This window comes from Sphaerodactylus townsendi, linkage group LG10 (assembly GCF_021028975.2).
Source record: "Sphaerodactylus townsendi isolate TG3544 linkage group LG10, MPM_Stown_v2.3, whole genome shotgun sequence".
Classification (NCBI taxonomy): Eukaryota; Metazoa; Chordata; class Lepidosauria; order Squamata; family Sphaerodactylidae; genus Sphaerodactylus; species Sphaerodactylus townsendi.
Genome location: NC_059434.1, coordinates 44,929,951 through 44,944,880, shown reverse-complemented (window position 1 = coordinate 44,944,880; position 14,930 = coordinate 44,929,951). Strand labels below are relative to the sequence as shown.

The 14,930-nt window shown below is 44.9% G+C and overlaps 1 protein-coding gene across 1 annotated transcript; it reads left to right on the top strand.

Annotated features, from left to right (window-relative positions):
- Positions 1 to 936: 936 nt before the first annotated feature.
- FGB (fibrinogen beta chain) lies at positions 937 to 12,482 on the top strand. The gene is made up of 9 exons (XM_048509255.1): positions 937 to 1,076; positions 1,277 to 1,297; positions 3,954 to 4,166; positions 5,799 to 5,982; positions 6,854 to 7,081; positions 7,810 to 7,923; positions 9,316 to 9,438; positions 10,768 to 11,053; positions 12,208 to 12,482. The coding sequence occupies exons 1-9, from the start codon at positions 981 to 983 to the stop codon at positions 12,431 to 12,433; spliced, it is 1,491 nt and encodes a 496-aa protein (XP_048365212.1). The 5' UTR covers positions 937 to 980; the 3' UTR covers positions 12,434 to 12,482.
- Positions 12,483 to 14,930: the final 2,448 nt, after the last annotated feature.

Here is a 14,930-nt window from a genome sequence, read left to right as displayed (position 1 = left end):
TTTGGGAATTGCAACAGAATGCAAACCTCAGTTTCCCTGGAGGAAATGGCAGCTTTAGTACATATATACAGGCCTACCCATGAAACAACAGCAGCAATTATCATTGTTCAAGAATTCAAAGGTACAGCATTTTTGCTCACCAGAAATGAACGGGCACTGTGCCATTAAAATTGGAAATAAGCTGAAACTTGTGTAGCACTACAGAAATAGAACCGTAATACCTTTCATTGGGACCAAAGTATTAATATAACCAAGTAGTGAGCAAGCTTTTGAGTTCCCCTAGACCACAGGTGTCAAACTTGCGGCCCTCCAGATGTTATGGACTACAGTTCCCATCATCTCCTGCCAGCCTGGTGCTGGCAGGGGATGATGGGAACTGTAGTCCATAACATCTGGAGGGCCACAAGTTTGACACCTATGCCCTAGACTGTGCATCAAGCCGGACATTTAGTCCAAGAGGCAAAGGGGTGAATGTTTTAGAGTAGGATGGAAAAACAAAATGTTTTTCCTTAACATGGCATACAGGAGGTGCTGCAAATTTTACTTAGGACAGCATTGTTACTAGACAAGACTGGTGAAATTTGGGAAGCTGAAAAGAAAGGACCACAGGAGTGGGATCAGGAGACAGTTACTTCACCACAGTTACAGGCACTTTGGCTTATGAGCATATTGTCAGGAATATGTTTATTTTTTATCCATGTTCTGATCATTATGATATTTTGAATGTCTTCCAAGTGATTTCCACAAATGAGCAGTTCACAAATGAGAGAAACTCTCCTGTTTTCCTTGCACATGAGATAGAACAGATGATGTTGCTCAACTGATAAATCTAGGCACAAAGTGGACGATAACGTTAAACATTAACAGTGGGAGGGAAGCTAGACCTATCATGAACGAGCCAAAAAACTCTACATTGTTTCGTTTATATATGAGCAATGATTCAGTCTTTCTTGGAGATATAGCAGTGAAAAGCTTCTAAGATGTTCTGCAAAAGCTCTATTGTGAAACTACTGTTGCTGTTCCTACTTTCTATTGCTATTGATAATACACGGTGTGATTCGGATTATGATGAGGAGGTTAGAATATCACTTCTTTTATATCATTATATATTTTGGTTTTAGATTTCAGAAGATAGGTGAAAACACAAATATATTTCCACATGTATTAAGGAACTCTTAAGTTGTGATAAAAAAAGTCAGTGAATAATGTTATCTGTATTTTCAGCTTGTGTGTTTATTTTAATAATTATTTTTCCCCTTTCCTATTCCTTCTGTAGGACTCTACCGCTGCACCAGTGGTAAGCCTAAATCTTTAAAAAATTCTGCTATAATTCTGTATAATTGTAAAAAAGATATAAAGATTCTTAGGATGGGTTGCTTTGCATAAATCACATACAGAAATGCTTGTTACCAGTTATATAAATTGTTTTAGAAGGCTTTAAATGTTGCTACTGCTAAAGTGACAGAAATCAACAGAAATTTTATCAGTGCATCTAGCTCTTGTGGGATTGCTCAAACGTAATGATCTGAGGAGCATCATTTATATATTACTGTGATTATATTGTTATATTACTGTGATTATGTTTTTGGATAATGTGGCATCCACCTATAGTTTAGAAGTGATCTGTCATTCTTAAATGCTGCGTGTTCATGGCAGGAGATCACTCCATATAATGCACACTGAGACTCTGGCATGATTTTCAGAGGCTCTGAACACCCATAAATCCTAATGAGATAAAGGGAAAACCCAGCATTTGGAAAAATCAGGACTATATCAGTACAATCCCAAAAGCACGCAAGCCCATGAAATAGATTATAGTAGTAATCTAAATATACCTTTTTGGTTGCTCTCAATACTTAGTAGCTTACTTGCTTTGTTTGTTGAATAAAAATGATGCAGTTGATTTAGAGAGTGCCCATGATCAATCATGTAGCAGATTAGGGTGGGGTGGTTAATTGTACAAATAATGACATGTGGCAAGCACTCTCATGGAAGAGAGGTTGCTTTTCTTTCACATAGATAGATTTGCCTCTGTGAAAACAATCCCAGCCATTTCTAAAATGTATATGCATATATCATCTGAAATGTAGAAATAATGTCTTCCTTTTCAGAATCAGTGTTCTGTTCATGTAAAAATCTTTATAGATTTACAATCCAATCTTTATCACAGGCTGCACAGAAAGAGGAGTAACTTGGGAAAATGGCACCGGGGTGAAGGCAGAAGCCCTCACTCTGCACCCTGATCCCAATCTGAATCGGGCCACCACAGCGCACTTAAAGGAAGTTCCCACTAGGAACTTGCAGCTGCAATATCCCTGTGATGCACTCTTTAGTACATTGTAATGAATATTGGCACTCACAGAATGTGCAATAGTGTAATATTTCCCTAGTCTTTGAAGACAACGTGAAATAATTTGATGTCCAAGATTCTGTTAGTGAAACCAAATGAACACTTTTTTGTTACACTTTTTTTTCTTTACGCTTAATAAAACTAGCATGTAATCTTTGTACTGTATGCTTGGCCATACAACAAATACAAATGAAGGAGTAGTCTCTTGATAATAGTTAGTTGGAGCTGATTGTTCCAGATTTTTGCTGTGTATTCAGCACTCCTCTCTACCACAGTTCAATCATTCAGTCTGTGTTTGCTCAAAATTGAAGATCTTTGTTCTGTTAGCATTCCTGCTTTGCCACTCCCCACTGCTCAAGCATTCAAGTTGCAACAGTGTTTTAGGAACCAGCATCAGCTTTTTGTGAGACCAACAGTGTGCAGTTTTTCCAGATATCCATCTCTGAATACAGCCTTGACTTCTTAACATATGAACATATAAAAGCTTCGTTCTGCTGAGTCTAACCCTTAATCCATCAAGCTTAGTATAGTGTATACTGATTAGCAAAGGTTCTCCAGGTTGTAAGGCAGAGAAAGATCCATCCATCCATCCATCCATCCATCCATCCATCCATCCATCCATCCATCCATCCATCCATCCATCCATCCATCCATCCATCCATCCATCCATCCATCCATCCATCCATCCATCCATCCATCCATCCATCCATCCATCCATCCATCCATCCAGTCAGTGGTGGGATCCAAAAATTTTAATAACAGGTTCCGATGGTGGTGGGATTCAAACAGTGGCGCCGCCGCACACACGCACCTCCAGTCCCTATTGGGCAGAGAGGTTGCTTTAGTAACCCCTTCTCAGCACGCAGAAAAAATTAGTAACCACTTCTAGAGAAGTGGTGAAAACTGGTTGAATCCCACCTCTGCATCTATCCAACTATCCAACTATCCATCTATCTATCCAACTATCCATCCATCTATCTATCTATCTATCTATCTATCTATCTATCTATCTATCTATCTATCTATCTATCTATCTATCTATCTATCTATCTATCTATCTATCTATCTATCTATCTATCTATCTATCTATCTATCTATCTATCTATCTATCTATCTATCTATCCATCCATCCATCCATCCATCCATCCATCCATCCATCCATCCATCCATCCATCCATCCATCCATCCATCCATCCATCCATCCATCCATCCATCCATCCATCCATCCATCCATCCATCCATCCATCCATCCATCCATCCAATCCATCCATCCATCCATCCATCCATCCATCCATCCATCCATCCATCCATCCATCCATCCACCCACCCACCCACCCACCCACCCACCCACCCACAAAACAGGAGAAAGGCATTTTAAAATAAAAAGGTAATTTTAACAAGTGCCACTTTAGTCAACGTACAGGCTGGGAGATGCAAACAAACAAACAAACCTACTTTAAGGAACTCTTATAGAAATGTTGTGACTGTTTCTGAAAATACAGTTATGACAATAGGATTGACAAAAAATAATAGTAAATACCTTGTAGTAAATACCTTGATTGTGACAGAAAGTGTATTATTTATTCCCTTTGATGTTGTACAGACTGAAGGAGAGGGTGAAGGAGTGGATGCCCGAGGGCACAGGCCAGTCAACAGACAGCGGGAACCAATTCCAACATTAAGGCCAGCTCCTCCTCCTCCAAGTGGTGGCTTCAGATACCGAGCTCGTCCAACTAAAGCCCCCGCCCGAGGTCAAGCTGTAAAACAGATCGTTTACCCTGACATTGGAGGCTGCAGGCATGCATCAGAGGAACTGGTAGGTATATGTGCTCTGACACTGCCATGAGAACAGGCTATTTAATAGTAGTAGGTCTTTTTCTGTTTTCAGAAGTTACCACCCACTTCACCGTGTCCTTTCAGGGCTTATGACAGGGATTGTGTGCCTGTGCATTCACTTCTTGCTGTAGATCACTGGCATGTCAGCGTATATAGATGTGATGGAGCATTAATTCTCTTTTGAATGTGGCTGCTTGAAATAGTCCATATACCTTAGATGTTGGAACAAGAGCCAGTTTTCCATTAATTGTTTGGGTGGGTGGGTGGGGGATCAATTTTCACTGATTTTACCTTCTCATTGCAATACTCTCTATTCTTCAGGGCTTTTCATGGAGATCAGTGCGCCATAGTGGGACAGGCAAATAGGAAGTTCTGTTTTGCTAATGGGAGCAACTCTAGGTGGTTATATTAATTTTGCTTTTTATGTAACTGTTATTGGACTAAGTTTGGTGATTTTTGCACAGCATAAATATAGCATCCTGTTCTAAATGTTCTAAAATGTGTTTTGGGGAAGAACTTCGCACAGCTCTCTTCCCAAAAATGACTTCAGCACGTTTTATTCCTCTCAACCCAGCTTTTCAAAAAGCTCTAAACTAGCCATTCCCCTCCCCGCCCCCAACTCAGGCTGAAGATCTTTCCTGCCTGCTGAGCGAACAAAAGCAGCCAGGAAATGCTTTATTTCTCCCACCCAAACCTCTTACTTCCGTTTCCACTGCTCGTGCCTGCCATTTTGTGTGCTGCAGCAGATTCTCCATGAAGATTTACCACAGAGGTCTCCTCTGTTTGCAGCTCAGTTACACATGATTTTGCTATAAAAAGTAGATGAATAAAGTTTGTGTTGCCTAGCGATCCAGCTCATGTGTCATTTTTTCTTTATTTGAGGGGGATAGCTGTGAAGCTACAATGACACAAATATGCACATATTTCAGCTTCTCTAATCATGTCACCGTAGCTTGCAGACATCCCCCTCAACAAAAAAGGAAAAACAACACATGTGCGGGATTGTTAGGCTACATCTACTTTTCATCTGCTTTTTACAGCGAAATGTTGCATGGGCCCTTTCCCCACTTACCTTAAGCCCCGCGCTACTCTCCACAAATAGCGCGGGGTCCCACTGCACTCCCCACATCAGGGGCGGCAACAGTGCAGCCACGCCGACGCTGCTGCTCTTGCGTCCCCTCAGTGCGCGGCATCCCTGGCGCTGGCAAAAACGGCGCCTTTGGATGACCCCGCGCAGAGTGCGGGGTCGTGGGGATGCCCAGACGCACGCTAGGTATGCTGCGCGCTCAGAGCAGCGCACAGCGGCGGCGGCAACAGGAAAAGTGGGGAAAGGCCCATGGTTGACCTGCAAGCAGAGAAGACCACTTCTCACACACTCCCCATTTCATGGTTGCTCTGTTATGAATTATGTATGTGAAATTGGTTACCCCATTAATTGATTTGTTTGCCCTTTTTTCCTACACACTCATAAAGCTCTATTCATCTGCACCCACAATGGTGCAACTTAATTTGTGAGTTCACTTACCTAGTGGTGTGACTCTGCATCACTCAGTGTCTATAAATATATATTAAATGCTAACTGTACTCATAACTAGACCATTTCTTTTTAAAGGGAGTACTATGTCCAACTGGATGTGAGCTGCAAACCGCACTGGTAAAACAGGAAAAAACAGTGAAACCAGCTATTGCAGATCTAGACAAGAAAATACGGGATCTAGAGAGAAGCTCGGCTACTTTCTATGAATTTGCCAATCAACTGGATCAGCGGTTAATAAAAAGACAGAAGCAAATTAGAGGTAACCACTGCCTGGGTTGTTTATCCCATCAGTAAACTGGTGTACAGACAAAGCTGCCTTGTTCTTGGTTTCAGTATTAAAAGAAAGCACTCTGAGGTGAACCAATACACCTAACTAGACTTAGCATTGGGTACTCCTTGGTCAACCTGAGTGAAGTCAACCAGTTATGGGGCATTTAACTACCTAGTTGCACTTACTATGACATCTCCCTATGACAACTCCCTAGCCCATATACACACACTCTCAAACTTTCCTCAGTTTTCTAAACTCGTGCACTACCTTTTAGTCACGTGGAGGGGGTGCCAGGCACAGCTGCATGACCGGGAGGCCTCTCCCCCGCCAGGGGATTTCGCTGGTGTGCGAGGCTGGGCCCAGCTGCACAGTGAGAGGCCTCTCTCTTGATGACGGATTGCGCTGGCAGCATTCAGCGCCCAACTGGTGTCGAGGCTTGGCCACACCACGAGGCTGGGAGTTGCTGCGTGGCTGGGCCCAGCCTCGCACACCAGCGCAGTCCCTTGGCGGGGGAAAAGCCTTCCAGCCAGGCAGCTGGGCCTGGCCTCGTGGGCGGCGCAGTCCCTAGGTGGGGGTGAGGTTTCCCAGCTGCAGTTGGACCCGGCCTTGGGCACTGGGGCGCTGCACCGAGGAAATGGCCAGGCATGGGGACCCGGTCAGTGTCTGACGCCCCCTCCACATGACCAAAAGGCCCGGGGACATGGGTTACCCTGGTCAGATTAGTTGCTGTGTCTCTCGAATGCTTGAGCAGGTAAAAAGCAGAAAGCAAATCTTGATCACGATTTATAAACTAGTTTAGCCAGGCTGTCATCTGGTTAGTTTTAAAAAGTCTGTTTATAAGAAATTTTCTTTTTTCTAGATAATGAGAATGTAATTTCTGAATTCAACAAGGAGATAGAACAGCATTACGTTTTCATCAAAGATAACTTGGACAGCAACATGCCATCTAATCTGAAAATACTTCGCAGTATTGTGGACACGTTGCACCAAAAATTACAAAAACTGGAAAATGTTGTCACATCCCAATTGGATGGTTGCCATGCTCCTTGTACAGTTTCATGCAATATACCAGTTGTCTCCGGCAAAGGTAATATTTCACATCCTTTGTTTCTCTTTCTCTACAATTAGGTATATAGGCAACCTTCAAGAAGAGATATGTCCAAACTTGTAGTCAGATTTTTCTGCTTAGATTTCAGAAATTGAAATTAAAAAGTCTTATTATTCTTTTCCAAGTTTTATATAGTATACTGTGCATGGGAAGTTTGCTTCCTTTTATTCCAGTTTGTGTTTTCACCTGATTTATATATGATGATCGATAAAGCACAGCTAAAAAAGAGTTCACAGGCTACATACAACATCAGTAGTATTTTAATAAAATGTATCAGGATTTATTTTTTGTGGGGAGGAGCTTTCTAAAATAATATAAATTTGGATCGGAATTATGGTTTTAAAGTTGTATGTTTTAATATTTAATGCTGATGATATACTGTTGTGTTGTTGTTGGAAGCTTTGAAAATGGGGGGAAATGCAGGTGGAAGCCATACTCCTCCCCACACGATATGCTTATCCCAATCAGGACTTGTCCCTGTGGTGAACTATGAAGAATTTCCTGCCTGGGAATATAGGACAAACTCTGTCAAGCCGCAGTTGAGCAGGAAGAGCCCATTTGCAAAGTTAGGGGAGCCTGTTAATGGGGGGGGGGGGGAGAGGAATCCAACAAAGGAGAGCCTGTGCAAAGTTAGGGAAGCCTATTTGTGATTGTGGGGCCTATATATAGGGAGTTTAAATAGATTTTGTTGTTTGCTCTTGTTGCAGAGTGTGAAGACATAGTTAGGAAAGGAGGTGAAACATCTGAGTTGTACCTCATTCAACCTGATCCTATTTTCAAACCATACAAAGTTTACTGTGATATGACCACGGAAAATGGAGGTGAGAGTTCAAGAAGTCATAGTAATGTTTTTGTTTTTTTTACTGTCTGTGCTGCGCAGCTTCTATAAGCAACATGGGTATGGTCTGCAATTCTAACATTGAAATTATTATTTTTTAAATATAAATATAATACATAGTCACTAAAATGTGATCCAAGAACCACCATGGTGTAATGGTTAAGATATTGGACTAGGAACTGGAAAACCCAGACTCAAATATCTACTCTGCCAGTCTGCCATGTAAACTTGCTGAGGGACTTTAGGCCAGTAACATATTCTCAGCTTCGGCTCTGCCAAGTATTTGGATAGGAGGCCTCTGTAACACCAATCCCCAAATGTGGGGGGGGGGGGGAGGAAAGAAAGGATTTCCCCTTTCTCAGGTTCCAAGCCCCAGGGAGTTATTCCCTCAGGAATTATTCCTTACTGACTTTAAGGATCTCCCTAATAATAAACACCAGAGCCCGTATTGCCCTACAGCCCCACAACAAAAGGTTTTATTTCAAATAAACGGTAACATCAAACATTTCTTTGGTAGGATTGAGGAACTTAAACAAAACAAGAACAAAGAGAACAGAAGTACTTATTGTCATTCAGACAGTTCGCTTAAACTCTCAAATGGTCCTATGACCAACAGTGGGTCCCTGCCTAGAAGCTTCCTAGGGTCACCCTAATTTTTATATTTTCAGTAGCCCTGACAGGATTTTGGGCTCAGACTCCTTTTCTGGAGTCTTCCTTTCTCCAACTCTCCTCATAGAAAAAAGACCCCGCAGCACTCCAACTGCCTCCTTTTCTTCTCCAAGGAAATTTCCTCCAGCCAATCAGGACTGGGCAGGACTTAACTATTTCAGGGCAGTCTCTCACTGGAAACCACTTCCCAAATATGGGCATTTGTCACAGCCTCCAAAGAATACCAGGGATATGATGCGGAGGCAGGCATTGGCAAATTTCCTCCCAAATCCCTCCGCAGCAAGAACCTTGCAAACCCAACCGGGTCACCGTAAGTCAGCTGTTACTAGACTACCCAAAAAAAGAAAAAAATATGATAGGGATTTTAATGTTGTTGAAATTAGTCTCTTCATAGTTTTATATATTCTCTGCTGTCTGGAGATCAGCTGCAATTCCAGACTTCGCTCAAAGGCTGACAATCCTACTTGTATTTACGTTTGACAAGTTCTTTTGTGAAAAATAAAAGACGTTCCCAACAGATCATATTTGTTTCACCCAAATTACGCTTAAGCAAGGAAAGTCAAGCATATATTCAAAACATTACAGTTGAACTAGTGATGACTTGGAAATGGCCTGTGCTAGGATATTTCATTTTTAAGAATATGAAACAATATTACTTAAACAAGAAATGACCATTACATTGCATGTCCCTCTCTGAATTTGACAGGCTGGACTCTTATTCAGAATCGCCAAGATGGCAGTGTTGGTTTTGGAAGAACATGGGATTCCTACAAAAAGGGATTTGGAAATGTTGCATTCAGCGGTGGAAAGAACTATTGTGACACTCCAGGTAGGAATCTGATTCTGAACAGCCTGTAATAATAAATAATCCATGCTGTTTCTGCTTGTGCAGAATGTGAGGACTTGTCTTACAACTCAATCCAGAATGGGACGGGGAGGAGGTGGGGAGGCTGAAGGGACTTGTGGAGACAGTGTTCGCCAATGCCGGATTTGCCCTCCCTGGGACACTTACCTTCGGGGATGGCAAGTGGCCGTCAGTGTTCCCACATCGCTGCCAGCCCCACCAGCACAGCAGGGGCTTGGAGGAGGCATATCCAGGAGCAGAGCTGACCTTAGTCAGCTTTCATCCTGGATTTGTGGCAGTTGTGTTACAGCCCTGGACCTTGGACTTATGCCACCCAAAAGTTCATTAAGTCCAGAGTGCTTTTTGGTAATATATCATCTTATGCTTCAGCTAAGTTGTGCATTCTTGTGCTGTTCTTTTTTTGTGGGCCCACAGATAGGGGAATTGGTCTTTTCATTTAGGTCTTGAGCCCAGCACATGAAAGAGCCTGTTCCTCATGTGACTCAGGGTGCTCTCTTGAGTTTGCAGAGCAAAGGAATGAATGTCATTTTTAAGAACTGCCAAGTAAAGCCTAGAATTCCCCTTCAAGCATTCACTGAAGAATCTTTTGCATAGGAAAATCACATGATTTTTCATTTCCACAAAACCACAACCCGGTCATGTTAGGCAGCTTCTAAAAATATCTCTCAGCATGTTTCTGCTTTACAAACTATGTGTTCTCTGTGAGATTTGAGCAAGTGAGTTTATCCTGCCTGAGCTGGAATATTTATGTATGGGGACAGGTCCAACCAGATTTTCCACTGATGAAAATGGGAGAAGAGGATTCCCTTTAATCACAATAACAACAAAAGCTATGCTGGCACTTGCACTTGCATGGGTGAAAGCCATGTGGGACTTGGGCTACAGCAAGTTAGGAATTTTGTTGAGACAGAGGGCACTTTTGCACATGCAGAATAATCCACTTTCAATCCACTTTCACAATTGTTTGCAAGTGGATTTTGCTATTTTGCACAGTAAAATCTAGCTGCAAAGTGCATTGAAAGTGGATTGAAAGTACATAATTCTGCATGTGCGGAAGTGCCCTGAGTGAAAAAGCTTGCTGGATCCATCCCATAGTTAAATTCATTGTGCATATAGGCTTTCTCCTGACATTTAATATACCTTGCATTTGGGATGATGCCCCTTATTTCAGTCAAAGGGGAACATTTTGCTTCAATTCTCTCCCCTCTCTACCTCAGGCTGTCCTTCCATTCTAATATAGAGTCTGCAAAGCTGAACAGTCCCTTCAGTCAATTTGTTTTTGTTGTGTCACAGGTGAATATTGGCTTGGAAATGACAGAATCAGCCAGCTGACCAAAATAGGCCCAACTGAAGTTTTGATTGAGCTGGAAGATTGGAATGGTGATAAAGTTAAGGCAAATTATGGACGGTTCAGTGTGCAGGGAGAAGCGAACAAATACCAGCTCTCTGTTAGTAACTATAAGGGCACAGCTGGAAATGCTCTTATGGAAGGAGCTTCACAGCTGCAAGGCGTGAACAGAACAATGACAGTCCATAATGGCATGTTCTTCAGCACATTTGACAGAGACAATGATAGATGGTATGTGTATTTTCACTTAATTTTTTTTTGCATATTAGGAACATCTGTGATGATCTATGTGTGATTATCTATTTACTGTGTTCCCAAAGATACAAATGTTAGCTTGGTACATGAAAGACCATAAGAAAAAGCTGTTGTTTTTAATTGGGAGGAACCTGTACTGAAGATTAGGATTTCAGATTGATGTCAGAAATGAAGGGAGAAGGGAAGCTGGATTGTTAAATGGAGATAAAAAATTATATGTGATAAGCTGCTTAAAAATAATGCTGTAGTTGGTGTGATAGATATTTAAAATGGATAAACTATCAATTTAAAATGTGAAAACAGGATAGATTGCTTTACAACTGCAAATTCTGCAATTCTGTATACACTTAGTATTATGTAGCTGCCATTGAAGTCACTAGACTGGATTCAGTAAATCAAGTCCACTAAACCTGTTGGAGGCTGTCTTCTTCCATCTGGGGAAGGCTGAGGAGAAGAGAGTATTGAAAGCAGCCCATTCTGTCTTGGTTGGCTAATGGGCTCCCTGCCAGAGCTGTAGCACAGGCTCATTCTGCACACGCAAAATAATGCACTTTCAAGCTGCTTTCACAACTGTTTTTGCCATTCCGCACAGCTTCAAAGAGCCCTGAAAGCAGCTTGAAAGTGCATTATTCTGCGTGTGCGGAATGAGCCTTAGAGAATGTTGAAAAGAATACAGTAGACTCTCACCATGTGTGGAGATCCATTGCTGGGATTGCTGTGAATAATGAAATTTGTGAGTAGTGCTGCCTCCCAGAATCTACTGTGTCCCAGTAGAGGAACAGCCATTTTTCCTGAAAAATGTAAATTTACAATAATGACATGGTAGGAGGAAAAAACCTGCTGGAAACCACATCTCATGATTGGACCATGAGTAAATAAATTCAAGCATCATGAATCTGTGAATGGTGAGGGTCTACTGCATTCAGTACATTTTATCCGAGGAACTGTAAGGTGATGTTTTGGGATAGAGATGTTGATTTAATAAGGTCGATCTTGTTTAAGAGCAGTATAACTGCCTCTGAACTCACAAGTACATAAGATAAGAAGATATTTACAGGGAATGTACCTGATATCTTCTGAGCGTGCATGTGTTGATCAACATCACTGATTTTGTCCATTTTTCTTCACAGGACTACAGATGCCAAAAAACAGTGTGCTAAGGAAGATGCTGGTGGTTGGTGGTATAATCGCTGCCATTCAGCCAATCCAAATGGCAGATACTACTGGAGTGGAGTGTATACACCAGATATGACAAAGCATGGTACAGATGATGGAGTTGTATGGATGAATTTTAAAGGGTCCTGGCATTCACTGAAGAAAGTGAGCATGAAGATTCGGCCAGTCTTCCAACAATAGCTAATACCAAAATAAATAGTAGCAAAATGTTGTGCTTTTATCAGTTTCACGATACTTGGTCTTGACTTTGCATTGAAGTGGTTAAAAAATTTACTCCGTATTCATATGTGCTTAAATACATTGTGTATAAAAGCCAAGATATTGTGCATAATATGAAACTAAAAGTGTGCAACTGGCAACCTAATCCAGATGGGGGATTGGGGAGCACGGTGGCCATTTAAGAGAACCTCCTGCCCCTGGAAAACCCTATAGAAGAAAGAAACCCCACAGAAGAAGAACAGTGTGCTAGGGAAAAGGTTTGTCGCGCAAGTTTGGAATCAGCCATGGCACCATCCAAGGGCTGTAACCCAGTGAAAGCCACCTGCAGTTGGCTCTACCCCTGGGCCTGCCCGCAGAACACCCCCTCCCCGTTGATGCACAATTCTTCCCCAGATGGGTGTCATGGAGCTTCGCACCACTCTCCCCACAGACGTGGGTGCTACCACTGGTGGGGCTGCCTCTTACACTGGCAGGGTGGACATCCCTGTCGGTGCGATCCTGTGCCACACCCCATGGGGGATTTACACCTCTCCCACTCTGGATTGGGCTGCAAAACAGCTTGCAAATATTATTTGTGATACGCACAAGACAAACACTACTAAAACCTTTTAGTTTGCATAATTTATTCTTCAATATTAAAATGTTCTACTCCATTTAAATCCAAATCTCTGAATATACTTAAGAGTCTTGTGACACCTTGAAGACTAACAGGCTTTTATTCTAGCATATGTTTGTCATCTAGAGTTTACTTGGTAAGATGCATGTAGCAAGGCCTCATTAGGCAGACATATCTATATTAGTAAACAGCAGGGTCAAAGGGCCACGAAATGGAGGCCATGCAGGGCAAGATTTTATTATGTTAAATTCAAATGTGATCAAGAAAAATATAGAGACCATTAACAACATAACAATTTCTCTAGTTTTGCTAAGCCATTTAATACCCTAAGGGCCAAGGAATTACAGCTCCTGAAGCTCCTTGGGTGTTGGTGTCAACATTTTGATGAACTCTAATTTTTACTCTAGTTTTAGGCTGGAGTTTCGCTTTGAATAGCTGGAATTACTATGGACCTGTCCTATAGCTGGAATTACTATGGACTAGTCCTATATTTTGTTTCAAATTGTGGCCTGCCAGACGCCCCCAGGAAGTTCACTTGAAGGCAAAGCATTTCCTGAAAATTGCCCCCAACATTTGGTATTCAGGTGTAAACAGCAACATGGAGTTGCTGGGCATATAGACATTCCATTTATTTAAACTGACTTATCTAAGCAAAACTTTTCCAGACCTTGTTTCAGTACTTGTATTGAATTGTTTACTTCATTTGTCATCTGCCTTCATCATTGACACTAAAGGTGAATTACAGAATTATAACCAACAAGGTAACAAAACAGCACAGTACATACCAATGCAATAAGCATAGTGCATGAACAATGCAATAAAACTAGATTTCTGGAATTCGCAAACAAATCGCGCCCCAGGCTTCAGCCTGGAGGCGCCATTGCAAGGGGGGAGGAACGAGTGGAAGCCTCCTTCCCCGCCGGCCGACTGAGGCTGTCACGTGGCCGGGTGCCGGCACGTGACAGGGGCCTTGAGCAGCCTATAAAGGGCTGCGTCGGCGGGGACCTGGGGTGGGGGGGGGGGGGGGTGGGGGGGGGGGGGGGTGGGGGGTCGAGGGGGGCCTGGGGGGGGGGGGGGTTGGGGGGGGGGGGGGGGGGGGGGGGGGGGGGGTGGGGGGGGGGGGGGGTGGGGGGGGGGGTGGGGGGGGGGGGTGGGGGAGAGGGGGGGAGGGGGGGGTGGGGGTCGGGGGGGTGGTGGGGGCGGGGGGGGGTGCGTGGGGGGGGGGGTCGGGGGGGGGGGGGGTGGGGGGGGGGGGGGGTGGGGGGGGGGGGGGGTGGGGGGGGGGGGGGGTGGGGGGGGGGGGGGGTGGGGGGGGGGGGGGGTGGGGGGGGGGGGGGGTGGGGGGGGGGGGGGGTGGGGGGGGGGGGGGGTGGGGGGGGGGGGGGGTGGGGGGGGGGGGGGGTGGGGGGGGGGGGGGGTGGGGGGGGGGGGGGGTGGGGGGGGGGGGGGGTGGGGGGGGGGGGGGGTGGGGGGGGGGGGGGGTGGGGGGGGGGGGGGGTGGGGGGGGGGGGGGGTGGGGGGGGGGGGGGGTGGGGGGGGGGGGGGGTGGGGGGGGGGGGGGGTGGGGGGGGGGGGGGGTGGGGGGGGGGGGGGGTGGGGGGGGGGGGGGGTGGGGGGGGGGGGGGGTGGGGGGGGGGGGGGGTGGGGGGGGGGGGGGGTGGGGGGGGGGGGGGGTGGGGGGGGGGGGGGGTGGGGGGGGGGGGGGGTGGGGGGGGGGGGGGGTGGGGGGGGGGGGGGGTGGGGGGGGGGGGGGGTGGGGGGGGGGGGGGGTGGGGGGGGGGGGGGGTGGGGGGGGGGGGGGGTGGGGGGGGGGGGGGGTGGGGGGGGGGGGGGGTGGGGGGG